The sequence below is a fragment of the Delphinus delphis genome, chromosome 1 (assembly GCF_949987515.2).
Source record: "Delphinus delphis chromosome 1, mDelDel1.2, whole genome shotgun sequence".
NCBI lineage: Eukaryota > Metazoa > Chordata > Mammalia > Artiodactyla > Delphinidae > Delphinus > Delphinus delphis.
The window spans coordinates 166,479,446-166,496,844 of NC_082683.1; the positions used below are offsets into that span (position 1 = coordinate 166,479,446).

The 17,399-nt window shown below is 36.3% G+C and overlaps 1 protein-coding gene across 1 annotated transcript in view; it reads left to right on the forward strand.

Moving 5' to 3' along the window:
• EPRS1 (glutamyl-prolyl-tRNA synthetase 1) overlaps positions 1-17,399 on the forward strand; it is a 67,714-nt gene that overhangs the window by 41,188 nt on the left and 9,127 nt on the right. The window contains exons 19-28 of the mRNA XM_059998217.1: positions 6,080-6,313; positions 7,358-7,620; positions 9,528-9,579; positions 10,057-10,266; positions 10,653-10,725; positions 12,051-12,130; positions 12,385-12,486; positions 13,522-13,677; positions 14,148-14,345; positions 14,818-14,991. Coding sequence (XP_059854200.1) covers positions 6,080-6,313; positions 7,358-7,620; positions 9,528-9,579; positions 10,057-10,266; positions 10,653-10,725; positions 12,051-12,130; positions 12,385-12,486; positions 13,522-13,677; positions 14,148-14,345; positions 14,818-14,991 — 1,542 coding nt within the window. The remainder of the gene's footprint in view (positions 1-6,079; positions 6,314-7,357; positions 7,621-9,527; positions 9,580-10,056; positions 10,267-10,652; positions 10,726-12,050; positions 12,131-12,384; positions 12,487-13,521; positions 13,678-14,147; positions 14,346-14,817; positions 14,992-17,399) is intronic.

Here is a 17,399-nt window from a genome sequence, read left to right on the forward strand (position 1 = left end):
GTAGCATAGTTCTAAAACATGATCAAACTAGTAGTGCTGTAACTGGATAAGCTATCAAAAACTGTAGAATCTGGACTGTGGCATGAACACAGAGAGGTGTGATGAACCACTGGGCTTGACCTATGTGACTGGAGGAGATCTGTTCTAAAATGTTCCTGGGGATCTGTGGTCTGGTCAACATCCTGGGCTTTGGTTGGAGAGTGATTAAGTAACTTGAGGTTGTAAATTCCTCACCTCATTAACAAGTTTTTCTGCATCTGACCCTGTCCCCTAAGATACTTTCATTCATGGACATTTGACCTCTGCTGAGGAGAGCAAACGCTTTGGGGAGATCTTGGGTTTTGCTCCAGAAGTTATTATTTTTCTGTCTCTTCATTGTGAAGTGTGAGAAATCTCTTCTCTTTTCTCTTTAACGAGCCTGTTGAAGTCCTGCATAGCTGTGATGCTCTAAAACAGCTTTGCTTCAAGGAATAAAGGCTGGCAGGTGTATGGGTTCGGCATATAAACCCTTGCTATTTCCTATCCTGTGGTGAGGTTAGGAGCATTTTGTACTCTCTGTATATGTCATACACTAACTATGGACCCTTTTCTAGATATAATTTGAGGGGAAGGGCTTTGCTCTTTAAATTCCTTCATTCTGAGTAGAGTATGTGATATTCTGTGCTGATTCTTGGTCAGCTACTTATGTGTGGGGTAGTAACAACGGCAACCATTATACTCAGAGCAACAGCCAACTCTTATTTCCCATCCTGTTGGGTTAATGGATTACATTCATAAAATAGCACTGCTGAAGTTATGAAAATCAGCCTGTGGGTAAAAAACTCTAAATTTCTATGTAAACTGGGCAGGTACTTTCACTAGGTGCTTTTTGATAATGATAAATGTGGTACTGAAATGAATCTGACTCAGTGTAGTTTAACCTACATTTATTGAAAGCCTACCATGTACCATATTTGTGTTTCAAAATATTACTTATATATATATATTTTTTTTCTTTCTCTAAATGCCAACAGTAGTAAATTGCTCTTTTTTCCTAGAGAACCAACACAGTTACTCTGAATGGAAGTGTTATGTAGACTATATCTGGCACTGTTCACTATACATTACTATTTTTGCATTTAATCCTCACAACACCACATACAATAATATTCAAATATATTCAAATAATACTCCTTTTTTTATTTGGTTTTAGTAGCCAATGAGAAACTACTATCTGAAGTGAATATGAATGTAAAAGTAACTTCCTGAAGTTTGCAAAGCGTGGATTCCAATTTTGACTCAGTCCCAAGTTATTTCCAGTTAGAGACATTCTAAGCACCAGAGAGTCATGGTTTTACTAGTTTGTTATTTATTAAGCAAGTCTGTGCTTGTTTTAACATTAATAATTTCTCTAAGCCGCTTTATCATTCCATTTCCTACGTCATGTTACTGCCACTAAAGTAAGGAAAGTGGTCGGCTGAGGTTTTATAGTTACAGGTTTCAACGAGACTTTTCTTCCTCTATTCGTTCCCCCCCACCCCCTTTTCTTTTTCAGGATCAGATCGGTGATTCCGTGCACGAACTTTTAAGCATGAAGGCAGAATATAAGCATAATGTGGGCAAAGAATAAAAACCTTCACGTTCACCCTCAGTGCCCCTTCAAGTCCACCTTCTGCTCCCCTTTCCTTTTCCTCCTGCCCAGTAGATTGTTGCATTAAAGTGGGGATCAAGCAAAGTGTGAGGTGGAAATCCAAGAACACACCAACTATTTAATAACTCTTACTGCTGAGTTACTTTAATAGTTAAGGCCACTTTTCACATTTTAAGTATTAACTTTGAAAGTTTTAAAGTTACAGTTCTAAAAAATAAAGTTTTGATTTTGAACAGATTCCTCTGATTTGAAATTTGAGTGTTGTTTTTTTTTTTTTGAGTGAAGTGTTTTGAACATGAATTTATAGTATTTCTTGAAATGGGAGTCAGAAAATGGTAAATCAAAGGTTTTATGGAATACTATGACACTTCAGACTCCAGGACAGGGCTTGGCAAACTGTGGCCTGCACCTGTGTTCCGTAAGTAAAATGTTACTGGAACACAACCACACTTACTAGTTTACATATTGTCCATGGCCGTTTTAGCCCTGTAATTCCAGAGCTGAGTAGTTGCAACAGACTTGCAAAGCCTAATATATTTACTGTCTGGCCTGGGCCCTTTATTATTGAAAAGTCTTTCCCTTAGTGGAAAGACTTTTCAGAACCTTTATAGTTAAAGATTTTAAAAATTGAAGTAATGAATGGCAGCAAAATCAGATGATGACTACGTTGAATCAAAATAATAATCCACAATTGTTTCGTCTTGTCAAACCTCGTCTGTGTCGAGGGGGTGCTGGTCACCTTTTACTTCTGCGCCTGCAGCATTTTAATTCACAGCACCTTGCATTTCATGCCCCCAGGAATTCATCTTAAATGTTTCACCAACCTTTGCTCTTTGTATTTTACACCAATGTTTTTGGTTTTAAAACCCAAATCACAGGTTATCAAGAAAGGAAACACATTGTTATATCCCTTTGTCCATTAAACAGGCTGTTCTGGAAAACCACTACTCCTCACACCCACCCCAAATAGCCTTAAGAATTCTCAGGCCAAAAAATAAATGTCGTAGGCGGAGAAAATGAGAAGAAACAAACCCGTCTTTCCCTTGATGGTTTTGAGCTGCTTGTTTGGAATTTGTGTTAGTGGGTTTCTGCTATATTTGTATGTGGTACTTAATGCAAACTTAAATTTGCTCTAAGCAAGTATAAATCCAACCATCTTGTGAAACAAGACATTTCACAAGACTTACTTCAGCTGAAGGATCTTCTAGGAAAATCAGAGGAGTTTGTATTGATTTATTTGTGTCAGAAAAGTAGCAGATACATTGTGATGTAGGTAAGTGAACCAGGTGAGAAATGGCAAAACAGGTGTTCTAATCCAGGTTGACTGAGGAGTCTGGGCCCTTTCCTGTGCTGTATTGGTTCCTGGGATCCAGGTTCACTAAACCGGCTGTTTCTTACAGGCTTAAGCTAAACATAGATTTCTGATCCATTGATTTAGAGAAAAAAATGCGTTTCTTTGAAAACCTTCAAACTTTAAGTTTGCTAAATCTCCAAGCAGACTTCTTTTTTTTTTTGGCGGTACACAGGCCTCTAACTGTTGTGGCCTCTCCCGCTGCGGAGCACAGCCTCCGGACGCGCAGGCTCAGCAGCCATGGCTCACGGGCCCAGCCGCTCTGCGGCACGTGGGATCTTCCCGGACCGGGGCACGAACCCGCATCCCCTGCATCGGCAGGCGGACTCTCAACCACTGCGCCACCAGGGAAGCCCCCAAGCAGACTTTTTAATATGATACAAGCTTCACACTCCCTCTCCCACATTTGAAAGACTCCCTCTTCTGATTACCATTCACCACCAACCTCCGCCCCCGCCCCCCCCCCCACCCCCAGCGAAGTGAGAATCTTTGCTCTGGGGAGTCGTCGTTAATGTGTGGAGGTTTAATTCCCCCAGCTGTGTTAGTGAGGAGCAAAGGTGGGTGACTGTGAATAGAGTTGGGAAAAAAATACAGTTTGAAAGAAGTATTTTTTAAAGCTTTTTTCACTGATCGTTGAGGTGCTGAGGCCATTTTGAAAGGTTCTGTTCTTACTATTTTGAATTGGTTAAGTTCTAGGTTTTTCTTTGTATTAAAGTTGCCACCTTTCCCCATGGGGAAGTGTTTCCATCTAGTGGCTGCTGCAAAAACAGTTTGTGTACTTTTCATGCTTTCCAACCAGGTGTGTTCTCATCCATTTTCTACATTTTCAGTCATGTTTTAAATCATTCTTTCAACGTCATTTTTACTTCCTCAAATTCCCATCTTAAACCTTTACTGAAGTCTTTTTGTAGGCTGTTTCCATTCTCATTCATCCACATCAACAATTACTTATTGAAAACTTTTTTCTTGTCTGTGTTGGCACATGTTAGGTGAGTTTAAAACAGCCTTTGTCCATTAAAGACTTAAGATCTATTAACAAGTGTTTTTTAACATTCTGCTGTTGTGTAATCTTGTACTACTGAGTAGTACTATCCAATTTCTCTTTGTAAATGTCTTTTGATCCAGAAAACTAGAATATTAAAAGAAATTATTTTTTTCTTATTCTATGAGACGTATTCAAGTGAGAATCAAAGACCTCTTTTGAAAAAGCAGTGTTCATGGCATGTTAGTTAGTAGGATTAAAATGAACGTTGAAATTTAGATCATTGTCTCATACCTTCTGTAATGCGGTGCATACTATTGTGTTCAAGATGAAAGACTCTAGAATAAACCGTAGATTAAAATTCTCACTCTACCACTTACTGTATAACTTTGGATAAGGTACTTAATCTTTCTAAGCTTTTCTTCTTTCTTCTATAAAATGGATCAGGGTTGTTTTGAGAATTGAATAAGATGGTCTATGTAAAGCACTTAGCATAGTATCTGGCACAGAGTAAATAGGCCATAAAGTGATAGTAATTATGTTTTATATTGATAATTCTTTCAAGAATCTTTAGGTACCTTCTAAATCATCAGATAAGACTGCATAGCAAGTAGTATGATTTCACTGTTTTCGAAAAATAGCCTGAAAAATTTAACTAATAATAATTTAGTTGGAGAGGATATAGACATATATAATTTTACTCCACTTTTAGAATATTTCATTCAGTAATGAAGTGGTTTGTCCATATTTTCTCCTTTATAATATTTCAATTTGTCATCTTGCCACACAAGGGTTTTTCCTTTGTGAAATGTGTGCCATCTGACTTCAAACTCTAGTCAATACCTGCTTATAGTATAAAATGGAACTTCTTTCAAATAGGCCTCTTTTTGTAGAAATGGTTACAGGAAAGTCCCTTAACTATTGGATGCCATTTTCCTTCTTTTAGCTGATGGAAGTTTCTTGATTCTTGTGTGTCTGATTGACTATGTTCTTTTTCTTAGGATTTTGTTCTGGAAACATTCAGTTCTAAAGACAGAATATAAACAAGAGACAGGTCAGGAGTACAAATCAGACAACCTACTCATTTCTCTTTGCAATTTCTCCTCTTACCTTTACTTCCTCTGTGATGCCTAGTGTGGTAGACGCTAACAGGCAGCAAAGCTGTATCATAAAGCATTAGACAAGGAAATGTCATTTGCTATTTTGTACATGCAAATTCTTTGAAGGTATACCGGTTGTTCCTGTGTTCCTTTGACCCCCATTTTAGTATTCTTTCTGCTTGTGTTGGGTTCCTCTTAGCTATTTGGAGCACTGTTAGAATGTAGCCATAAAACTTGGATAAGGTAATTGGGAGGCACTTTTTCTCTGTTTTGATTGATGCCTTGACTTTCCAGTGGTATAGTATATAGTATATAGTGTAGTTTGTGGTTAGATGGTATCACCATTCAGGTAAGGTGTCCAGCGTGGGCCCTTTGCCTGTCCTCCTCTGCTGAAGTCACAAGTGTCTCAGTTGGGCTGAGTATTTCATTCTTTTTCATCATAATTCTGTTGAAGTATCAGAGGCTGATATATATAGCTGAATGTCTAATTAAAACCTCAACATACCTTCTCATTTCACTGTAAATTTTTAAGAGTGATGTAGCTATTCTTTAGTTGAGTCCATACTGTGGGTTTTTTTTTTCCAGTGCTGGATTTAGTGTCTGTTTAATAGGCTGAAGGAAATAAGGATTCATACAGGCAAATTCTGATTTTGTAAATTCTGGCTCCACTGTTTACCGTCCCAGGGCTTGGAAACGGACAGTTTGCTGGGGTGTTCTATAATTTGTCTGTTTACATATGTAAAGTGTAAAGTCATTTACACTTTATGTATGTGTATGGGCATTTATGTTTACTTTTATGATTTGTATATAGATTTATGGTCTTTATATTTTGAACTTTTCTTTAGCTTTCATTTGCTCTTTTAGGATGATGATTTAGCTCCTTTGTGCTTGGGTTTCTCCATGATGATTATTTACAGGAATATTTTGGTGGTAGTTAATGATTTTTAATAATCATTGAAATTTTCAGAAATTTCAGAAAGCGTTAAATACTTTTTTATTTTTCTCTTTTATCTCAGGCTAAAGTAAATGAAGCTGTAGAATGTTTACTGTCCCTGAAAGCTCAGTATAAAGAAAAAACTGGGAAGGAGTACGTTCCTGGTCAGCCCCCATCATCACAAAGTTCAGATTCAAGTCCATCCAGAAGCTCTGAGCCTCGTGGTCCAGAAACACCAGAAGCCAAATCACTTTTTGACAAAGTAGCTACTCAAGGAGAAGTAGTTCGAAAACTTAAAGCTGAAAAAGCTTCTAAGGTTAGTGTGGTATTAACGTTTGTGTGTTTTTGTTTCTTACACTACAGGCCGTTTTCTTTGCCTGGAACCCTTAGTGTCCCGTCAGATCTGGCTAACTTCTACTCATGATGTCGGTTCTCAACTCTTTCATCTTGCCTTTTAGAGAAGCGTTTGTTGATCCTAACCCCCATCCCCCATCCCCCATCCCCCATCCCAGCTAGAGTGGCCTGGTCATTCTCATGTGACACTGCCTTTCTCTGACATAACACTTAAATCGTTTAACAGCTAGTTTAATTGTTAAGTTGTCTGTTTCTCTCTCGTCTGTAAGATCCTTGAGAATAGGGACCTAGACCATATCAGTGCCTGGCATATTGTAGGCCCTCCTCTTTGTTTGACTCATTCTCCTAAAGCTCCGTCAGTCTCAAATGGCAAGTTTTATCTTGAGCTCTAGTATAGTGTGCGCTAGTTGTGTTATCTTTATAGGAGGAGGATATGTTGGTACCGATTCAGGTGAGTGGAAAACAGTAAGTCGTTATAGGTTTTGAAGTTTAACCAATAATATAGAAACTTGATTACTGTCATTTTTTATAACTCTGCAATGTTCAACTTATATAATTTAATGACTCAACTTAAATTACAGTAGAATACATATTATATCCTAGTGCTTTCTAATAGGACTTTCTGAGATGATGGAAATGTTCTCTAACAGTTCTGTCCAGTACAGTAGTTACTAGCCAGGACTATTGAGCCCTTGAAATGCGGCTCTGTGACTGAGGAACTGAATTTTAAGTTTTATTTGCTTTAATTTAAATTTAATCAGCCACATGTGGCCAGTGGCTATTCTTTGAACAGTGCAGTTATAGTACAGTTTTTTAATCAGTATTTTCCAGTTCTGTTTCTCATGCTCTTTTATTCATTTTCAGGAGTGTGTATTTAACATTCTCCACCCCTACCCCATACCCTCTGCCTTTGTGTTTTCAAATCTGCTTATAAAGCGTTGAACATTGATGCTTAGCCAGTGATTTGAATTAAATGCTCTCTTCTCTGTTTCCTCTTTTATTAAAGGATCAAGTAGATACAGCTGTACAAGAACTCCTTCAGCTGAAGGCACAGTACAAGTCTCTGACGGGAGTAGATTATAAGCCTGTCTCTGCCAATGGGGCTGAGGAAAAAGATAAGAAAAAGAAAGAAAAAGAAAATAAATCTGAAAAGCAGAATAAAACTCAGAAACAAAACGATGGCCAAAAGAAAGACTCTTCTAAAAACCAAGGAAGTGGGCTGTCATCAAGTGGACCAGGGGAAGGACAAGGGCCTAAGAAGCAGACCAGGTAATAAAACGTGGAAACTTCATTGGAAGTGAAGCAAAGTTTTGGATGAAGTGAACTTTTAATTATTTTTTTAAAAAAACAAATTTTGGGTCGTTTGACTATCACATTAAATTGGAGAATGCTAAAGGTATAATGTCAGCAGATAGTTTTTGTTCATTTTCTGTTTATTTAAATAGGTAACACATTCGTTTGCTTGGTTCAAGAATCTTAGAATATAAAGGGTTCAGTGCAGTCTCACTCCTATGCTTCTTTCCCATCTTCCCAGTTCCTCCTACCACCATAATGAATTGGTAACCACTGTTACTAGTTTCTTCCCTATGCACTGAGAGATTTTCATTTGCTTACACAAGTAAAAACAAATATATATGTGTGTGTATATATATATATATTTTTTTTTCCTCTTCTTTCTCCCTTGTAACACAATTGTTAGCTTAGCTGTACACGTTGTTTTGCACTTTAGCAGATTTTTCAAATGAAAATCTTTTGTGGGGACTAAACGAGAACTTTGTTCTCAATAGGCTTTTAAAATTGGTTAAATATAAAACAAAGCTGGTTTAAAGACAGCACTGTGGAATAGATGGTGTTTCAATATCTTCTAATCCATATGAACAATATGATTCCCCCATTATCCACATCCCAACATTAGAGTGAACTTTATGTGAGGTTCACTCTAAGCTGAACCTAAGTTAGGCTGTTGTTAGCAGCTACTATTTAGAGATACTTTGGTGTTAGATTTGTTTAGCTGAATTTCAAATTCTGCCTCTCATCACTCACAGTATACACACAGTGTCTCCTCAAACAAGAGAATACAACAGTTATTTTCTTGCCCATTGACTGGGTGATCAGCATTATAGCATAGTAGAAGTGAGAATAGAACTTCTCATTTTTTACCTTCTGACTGCTTGTGAAACGGCCAGATTTCATGTAGGCATTTTGTTGGGATGTATCAAAGTGAAACAACAGAGAATTCAAACATAAATACATTAAGATTTTAAGCCAATAAAGCCTTGTTTGTAAACTCTAAAAAGATGTACCTTTTATAAAACATAACTAACGGGTAGATTTTTCTATGTGGATCATAAGACCACAGTTTCCTGAATAATGGTTGGTGTTTCATTAAAAAGATTATTGTCTAGAATAGTTTTTTTTTTTATTTCTTAGAGTTTATTGCACAATCACCATCATTAATGACTTCAAACTTTTTTTTTAACATCTTTATTGGAGTATAATTGCTTTACAATGGTGTGTTAGTTTCTGCTTTATAACAAAGTGAATCAGTTATACATATACATATGTTCCCATATCTCTAGAATAGTTTTTTATTGCAGATCTAATTTATTTTGGAAGCGTCTGTCTCTGCAACTTTTATTTACTGTGGTTAAAGGAAAAACTTATAGAAAAAAACTTACATGTAACGATATATATATATATATATATATACGCACTTATGTATTGACACATGTATACATATAGCCATTGTCTTTACTACTTTTTACATATTACTTTTAATGAGACACTGATCTTACTATATTTTTATCTGGATTGAAACTGGCAAAAGATTCTTTTTATTTCTTAGTGAGAACACTATGTGAATAGGCTCTGTCTTTGCTACAAATACATTTCCTTATAAAGAACTTTGTAAAAGGAATGTCTGCATTAAAGTCATAGCTTTTGTTACGCTTATTAGTTTTCCTAGCTTTTGATGGATAGCATCACACAGTCTTTTAAGAGATGATTGAACTGTTTTCTAGGTTAAAAACATCATGGGAATGAATATAGAAGAGATATAAATATAGAAATAACTCAGACTGAAGGAAAACCAAGCTCTTTTGAGGTTTAGAGGTTTATTTCCATTCAGCCACAAAGCAATTGCTGGATGAAGAGATTTGTATTTTTTATATCTGCAGGTTGGGTCTTGAGGCAAAAAAAGAAGAAAATCTTGCAGATTGGTATTCTCAAGTGAGTATGGGTTCTGTTGATTTTTATATTTTAAATTTCTCAAAGGCTACTTTATATTTAGATTCTAAAATCCAGACACAAAGTAATAATGCATATTGCCTTTAAAATACATAGCATAGTCATGTAACATGTCAGTTTTCAAAGCAATGTCACAGAAAGTATTGAATTGAGAAGTAGCCCTGTGAGATAGTCATTATTTGATTTTTTATTTTGTTTTGTTTTTTTGGTGAGGTAAAGGGATTAGTCCTAAGTCACAAAATAGTAAAACAGCAGAAGCAACGTTAGAATTCAAGTCGTCTTAAGAATTCAGAGCCCTGGTGTTTCTCAGTCTAGAATGATCCATTTTACACGCACATTAAGAGGATGTACCAACAGGGGAAGCCTCCAGACTTGAAGCTTGGCTATCATACTCTTGGCACTTATACTATAATTTTGGTTCAATTTAGGCTTCATAGACTATATTTTTCTTTTAAAAAGGTCATCACAAAGTCAGAAATGATTGAATACTATGATGTAAGTGGCTGCTATATCCTTCGTCCCTGGGCATATTCCATTTGGGAATCCATCAAGGACTTTTTTGATGCTGAGATCAAGAAACTTGGTGTTGAAAACTGCTATTTCCCCATGTTTGTGTCTCAAGGTGCATTAGAGAAAGAGAAGACTCATGTTGCTGACTTTGCCCCTGAGGTAAGTTAGCCTGCTTTATTTATTTTTTGCAGTTTTCTGTCATGAACTCAGAAGTATATTTTCAGTTCATACTTGAACAGTAATTTAAAAGGCAAGTTACTGCAGCCAACTTAGAGAAATGTAAAGCCATTTAAAAAAAATTAGATTTCTTTCATCAGGGCAAGTCATGATTCTTTTTGTTACATTCACTAATTAACTGGCTTTTACTTTTCAGTAAACATTATAAAGACAGTAAGTATCTACCTTTTCTCACAGTGAACAGAAGCAGTTACTTTAACTTGCCTTAATTGATAGAGCAAAACTTGAAATAGAGTTTTGACTATAACTGTGCTCTTCCTCTAAAGTGCTGTTTAAAAAATGTATGAAAAATGATTTCATCTTACTAGGTTGCTTGGGTGACAAGATCTGGCAAAACAGAGTTGGCAGAACCAATTGCTGTTCGTCCTACCAGTGAAACAGGTGAGGATGGGCCTTGGAACACAGGAGAAAAGCTCATTGAACAATAGAGACAGCTTCTAGAGTTGAGTCTCACCTTTTATTTTGTGATATTTATAATGCTTATTGATGATATCAAGTTTAATGAATGTTGATGAAGATAAATGCAGACTTAAGTGGCATAGAATTTTATTCTCTGTACAATATTCATTGTGGAGCTGTTTATCATTAGGAAAAAGATTTTTTTTAAAGCACTTCTAAATCATTTTTAATTTCATGCTCTAATTTTTCAGAGCTTTCCAAGAAGTTTTATTCTTAGAATAGTTTTTATTCTTGGAATTGATTATAAAATTGCAAACACTAATGTTTACTGCCTTATTTTCTTCAAATTAGTCATTTTAATATTACATTTGCATTTATATAGGGTTTTTATAGGTTACTAAGTGATTTCATTTACACCTTGTATTGTTCTAACAGTAGTGTAGTTAGGAAAGTAGGGACAGCTATTGTTATTTCCATTTTGCAGGTTAAAAAAAAGATCTCTGAAGGGTTAAATGATTTTCCTAAAATTGCACATAATAAATGGGAGTACCACTTGGAAATTTTGAGTCTTTGGGCTTGTCACTGTCTCCAAAGGGATTATCTATCTTTAGAGTTAAGGATTGTTTGCTTTTTATTTGATACTTTTAGCGATACTCTTGTATAATAGTATATAATGATGTATTATTGAAATTATGATACCAGCTTTTTTTCACATACCAAATTGGCAAAGTTATATTTTGTTTTACTAATTATAGATAATCCTGAATGGGCTATGATAAGAAAGGCACCTTCACTTAAATTAGCAGTTGATGGCAAGAGGTTTCAGACCCTGGGTAGATGCATCAGATAGATTTAACCTAAATTCTATTTCTAATGGGTAACTGTGCTGGATTCAGCAAGTGATTTAACTTCTCTAAGCTCAGCTTCCACGTTGTCAATATTGAGATTATGATATCCATTTCATGGGTTGAATGTGAGGATTGAACAGGATAATGAAAGGAAAGAACTTAACATAGAACACAGTATATACTATAAGATGTTCACTTAGTGTTTTTAGAAGTAAAACAGCCGAAAAGCTATAAAATTAAATGTAAATCTCATTGTGAAGAAAATAAAATACGGTCAGTTTTAGGTGGACTTATTCCCTTGACTAATTCGTTTGATGGAATACAATACCGTTCACTTACCTGCACAAGCACAGCATTTTAATTCCTATTAATTATGTTTCCTGTTTAACACTAACCAGCCTTCAAAGGGGAATAAAACCTTTAGTGACTAACTGCCTGTATTTTCCTGTGTCTTTTCAGTAATGTATCCTGCATACGCGAAATGGGTGCAGTCCCACAGAGACCTGCCCATCAGGCTCAATCAGTGGTGCAATGTGGTGGTAGGTGCACACCCCTTCTTACATTCTTTCATTATTCTTCTTATTCATTTAAACACACACACATACACACACACACACACACAAACACACACATTTCTTTTTCTTGTTTTTATATTCAAAGGATTGGGAGTATGGAAGCATTTTTGAAGTATTTTGGATTACAATTATGATTTCTGATTACTTACTGTATAAAGTTGTTACCAAAAATTGAAAAGCTCTCTCTAAAGATTAAATTGTGTTCTTGCCTCTTCCAGCGTTGGGAGTTCAAGCATCCTCAGCCTTTCCTACGTACTCGTGAATTCCTTTGGCAGGAGGGGCACAGTGCATTTGCTACATTTGAAGAGGCAGCAGAAGAGGTATAACAGTTGTCTTCCATATTAATTATGTTCTAATTCTTTGTCCGGGCTGTGCTTTCTTCCCCCCTGCAGCTGTAAGTAATGCAGTGCTATCTATTTACATAGTAATCATTCAGTAAATAACTGTAAGTTGAAATTTGGTCTGATCCCAAAATGACATTAAAAGATAGATAATTTCCTGGTATAAATTATTGTGTTCCTTAAAATTTATGTATCTGTTAAAAGAAAAAACAAGTTAATTCAAATGTACGTGGACTTAAGAAACTGCTTACTGAAATTTTATTAGAAAATGTGCCGTTTTAAATTTTCAGATGAAAATAGTTTTGGACTTCAATGTGTAGAAGAAATTATAATCCCATGGGTGAAATTAATGATTCTTCAGGAGATTTTTACCCTGGTTACTGTGTATCTTTCATAAACATATATTTTCTCTTATATTCTAAAGTTATTTATATTTTAAAAAATTATTCCACTTATTTTGCATACTGCTTTGTTGAATATTTTAATAAATTCACACTGGCTGCTTTGACCTTTCCATAAAAAAAGATTTTTATTGTTTGAAGTGCTTTTCCCACCACAATTAGTTTTCTTTTATTTTCTTTTTTAATACATTTATTTTATTTTTGTCTGCGTTGGGTCTTTGTTGTTGCTGCGTGGGCTTTCTCTAGTTGCGGCGAGCGGGGGCTACTCTTCACTGCAGTGCGCAGGCTTCTCATTGCAGTGGCTTCTCTTATTGCAGAGCATGAGCTCTAGGCGTGTGCTTCAGTAGTTGCGACATGTGGGCTCAGTAGTTGTGGCTTGCAGGCTCTAGAGCGCAGGCTCAGTAGTTGTGGCGCATGGGCTTAGTTGCTCTCTCGCACGTGGGATCTTCCCGGACCAGGGCTCGAACCAGTGTCCCCTGCACTGGCAGGTGGAGTCTCAACCACTGTGCCACCAGGGAAGCCCCACAATTAGTTTTAAATAGTACAGTTTTTATAGATCTATCATCAATAAATATACCATAAATTTGAACACTTTGCATTTAAAACGTTACAGGTTTTGCAGATACTTGACTTATACGCTAAGGTATATGAAGAACTCCTGGCAATTCCTGTTGTAAAGGGAAGAAAGACTGAAAAGGAGAAATTTGCGGGAGGAGACTACACAACTACGGTAGAAGCATTTATATCTGCCAGTGGAAGAGCTATCCAGGTATCAAACTGCTGCATAGGATTCCTAGGTGACTGTAAGCATAGCCCGTGGGCAGATCTGACAAGTTTCTTCTGTCATCAGAGAAGTAGACTCTTAAAAATCAGTATATCACGTGTTTTCTAAGGCCATATTATAATTTCAGGCCAACCTGTCTCATTCCCTGTCAATCTCCAAGGTCAGTTAAATCAAGGTTTATAACCTGAATTACCAAAGCATGGATTTTTAAAAAACCTTTGTAATTAAAGTAACTCCTATAAGAGGGGCTGCTCATAGCTGTATGCTACTATATATTTTTTGACTAATCTTAGTCTCTTTGTTGTATCAGTTATGCTTTAAAAACTTACTTAATATAAAAAATCAGGGAAGGTAAAGTAGGTCTAGTGCCATTTTAAGGTGTGTGATCTTACAGTAATTATTTTCAAAGGCATTAATAGGTTATCAAAATTAAAAGATGTGTACCTCTATTTTAGGGAGCAACATCACATCATTTAGGGCAGAACTTCTCTAAAATGTTTGAAATCATTTTTGAAGATCCGAAGACACCAGGAGAGAAGCAATTTGCCTATCAAAACTCCTGGGGCCTGACAACTCGAACTATTGGTGTTATGACCATGGTTCATGGGGACAACATGGGCTTAGTATTACCACCCCGTGTAGCCTGTGTTCAGGTAAGGAAAATATTTCTGTTTATCATTTCTTTTATAAAATACAAGCCATATTTAGCAAAGAAAATTTTAAAGTGTGATTTTTTTTTCTGAGTGTCATTCAGGTAGATTTAGCTGATACAGAAACAACGTAGAATACAGTCTAGACCTTGGTATTGTGTAACTATGTATATTACTTGTGTTACTGTCTATTAATTTTTTTACCTATTTTATAAAAGTTTTAGAAATTATTTTTTGAATAATGGTTTATAATAGGTTAAATGAAAAACAAATGTATTTCGCATGGACAAACAATATGCAGCTATTAAATAGTTGCTAGATATTCTGCGTAGATTAGAAACCATCCAAGTTGATTTGTGTGAAGGCTTATAGTCACTAGGAGGTTTTGACTCCTGGATACTGTGTGGTGATGTGACTTCATTAGTTCCATATACTGCTCCTTTGTATAAATTTGTGATACTGTGCTGGATTCTAGGTGGTGGTTATTCCTTGTGGCATTACAAATGCACTTTCTGAAGAAGACAGAGATGCTCTGATTGCAAAATGCAATGATTATCGAAGGCGGTTACTCAGTGTTAATATTCGAGTTAGAGCTGATTTGCGAGATAACTATTCACCAGGTTGGAAGTTCAATCACTGGGAGCTCAAGGTAAATTCTTCAGTTGCATATTTTACTCCTATGCTCCCAATTTGGATTTTTGTTACGTTAGAATTAAAGTGATCGTGAAGACCTTGTTTATGGTTAATAAACCTCATATGGTTGTTACTAAAATGTTTATATCAAGAATTCATAAAATAAATACGTTATTTAAATAGTAAGACTATCAGAATAGTGGTGCATGGGCATCAACTAGCTGTCTTCTTTGCAGTACCCTGGTGAACCTGTACTATGTGGGGGAGGCACCTTAGTGTGACTTGGCTCCACTGCAGCTTCCTTGTCTACAGTAGTTAGGAAAGAAACCAGAGTCCCTAAGTCCTAAGCTTGATGCCGAAAATTAAAGAACACTGAGAAAGAGAGTTCATTAGCTAGTGAAAAGCACTGCTAGTGCATTTAAGGCCAGGAATTTCCAAGGAAAGAAAACAGTTTGGGAGATCTAGATTCATATTTATTCGATAGTGATTCACTTTGTAAAGTGTGTGCACGTGTGTGTGTGTGTGTGAGAGAGATGTATGTATTGTGAGGCTCACCCAGATTAATAAATGAGGTGTATGGTTTGGTTGCCAGACCTAGGACCCAGCGACTGACTCCCATAACTCTTCATTAGAAAATAGGGGAAAATGGGAAATAGAAAGGGGAAAATAATATGAGTGAATTAACTACTTTTTTTTTTACTGTATTGGATGATTAAGATAATTTTGTATTGCTGTTGAAAAACAAACAAAAAACAGGAGTCCCTTATAAGTAAATTCATAACTAGTTACTTAGATAAACTACCAATAAAATACATGCCTCTTGTATGACTTGACCTCAGATGATCTTTCCACTTTTGTTATCAGTTATCCCCTTTCATAGATCTTTTCTCTCTTCTCAGTCTGTTTTTCCACCTCTGTGTCTTTGCTTGTGCTGTTTCTTCCACTTGGGTTATAAAATTTGTTATCATGAAACAAACACAAATTTACAATAAAGGAAGTACAGTGCAAAAATTTTTTTCCTGCCTGAACCATTTGAAAACAAGATGCTACCTTGATGCCCCATCACTCTACAAACATGTTCTCCTTTATAATCACAATAAAGCCTATAAAATCAGGATGTTAACATTGAGACTTACTGCCATCTAATTCTAGGACCCATTCAGGTTTTGTGAGTTGTCCAACTAGTGTCCTTCATAGCAGAAGGATCTAGTTCAGAATTATGTGTTGTATATAGTTATCATGTCCCTTTAGTCTCTTTTAGTCTGGACTAGTTCCTCAGTTTTTCTTTAGTTATCATGGTCTTGACATTCCTCACTAGCTTTTTGCTTAATTAAAATTTTTTATGGACCCATGGTTTCTGAGATTATTCAGTGGGTTATAATCTGTTACTATGATTATTTATTTTGATGCTCAAATTTGTCTTCGATGGGACCAGTAGGATCCCTTAAAGCTAACTTTTGTGTTCTTTAGCACGTCCTTGCTTTTTGGCAGAAGATCTTGTAGGGTTTATCTTGTTCTCTATCTCTCCCCCAACTCTGCAATTAGCCATGTATCTAAGAAGCCCTGGTTCTTTTTAGGAAAGAATGGTATTTAGTGTGGGTGTGCCCATCACTTTTGAGCTCTCACTGCTTCCAAGCCTTCTCAGTAGATGGAGGTATGGAATGCGTGTGCGTGTGTACATACACACACACACACACACACACACACACATATGTATGTACATACTCACATGTATTTACATCTATTTTTCTGTATCCATCTATGTAATTTGATAACCGTGAGTTCACACTGATACCTTCAATTCCAGTCAAAACCCACATGACCCAATCTAGTTTTCTCCCATTCCATATTTTAACTCTCTTCTCTGACAGTGGAAAAACCTAGCTCCAGTTGTCCTTAGTATGTTTATTTGATTGGTCCCCCTGTGTTCATCCACTCTCTCATTGCTGTTGCCACCCACTCCCCTGCATGAATGCCCTCCTCATCCTTCATGGGCTCTGACACCCCGTGCCAGGCTCTTCTCCTGTGAAGATGCCTTTTCACCCAGCTGCAGCTTTGAAACCTTGCTCTGAGCTGTCCCAGCTCTCCCCTTTTCCAGTACAGGATGTAGTTCTACTGCATTTTATTGTCATGTCTTTTTAGTTTCCTTTAATCAGAAGTAGTTCCTCAGCCTTTCTTTGTCATTCATGGCATTGACATTTTTGTAAATATAGGTCAGTTATTTTATAGAATGTTCTTCAGTTCTGATGAATTTACTCATTAATTTTTGCCTTCTCCGGTAACTTTTCTTCTCTCTTCCAACTGAGGATAGTTTCTCACTTTTGATTTTCTGTACTGATTTTTATTATTTGTATGCATGCCTTATTTACCGTGCAAAACATGAAGCTTCTTGAGGACAGGATCTCTTTCTTATTCATCTTTTAA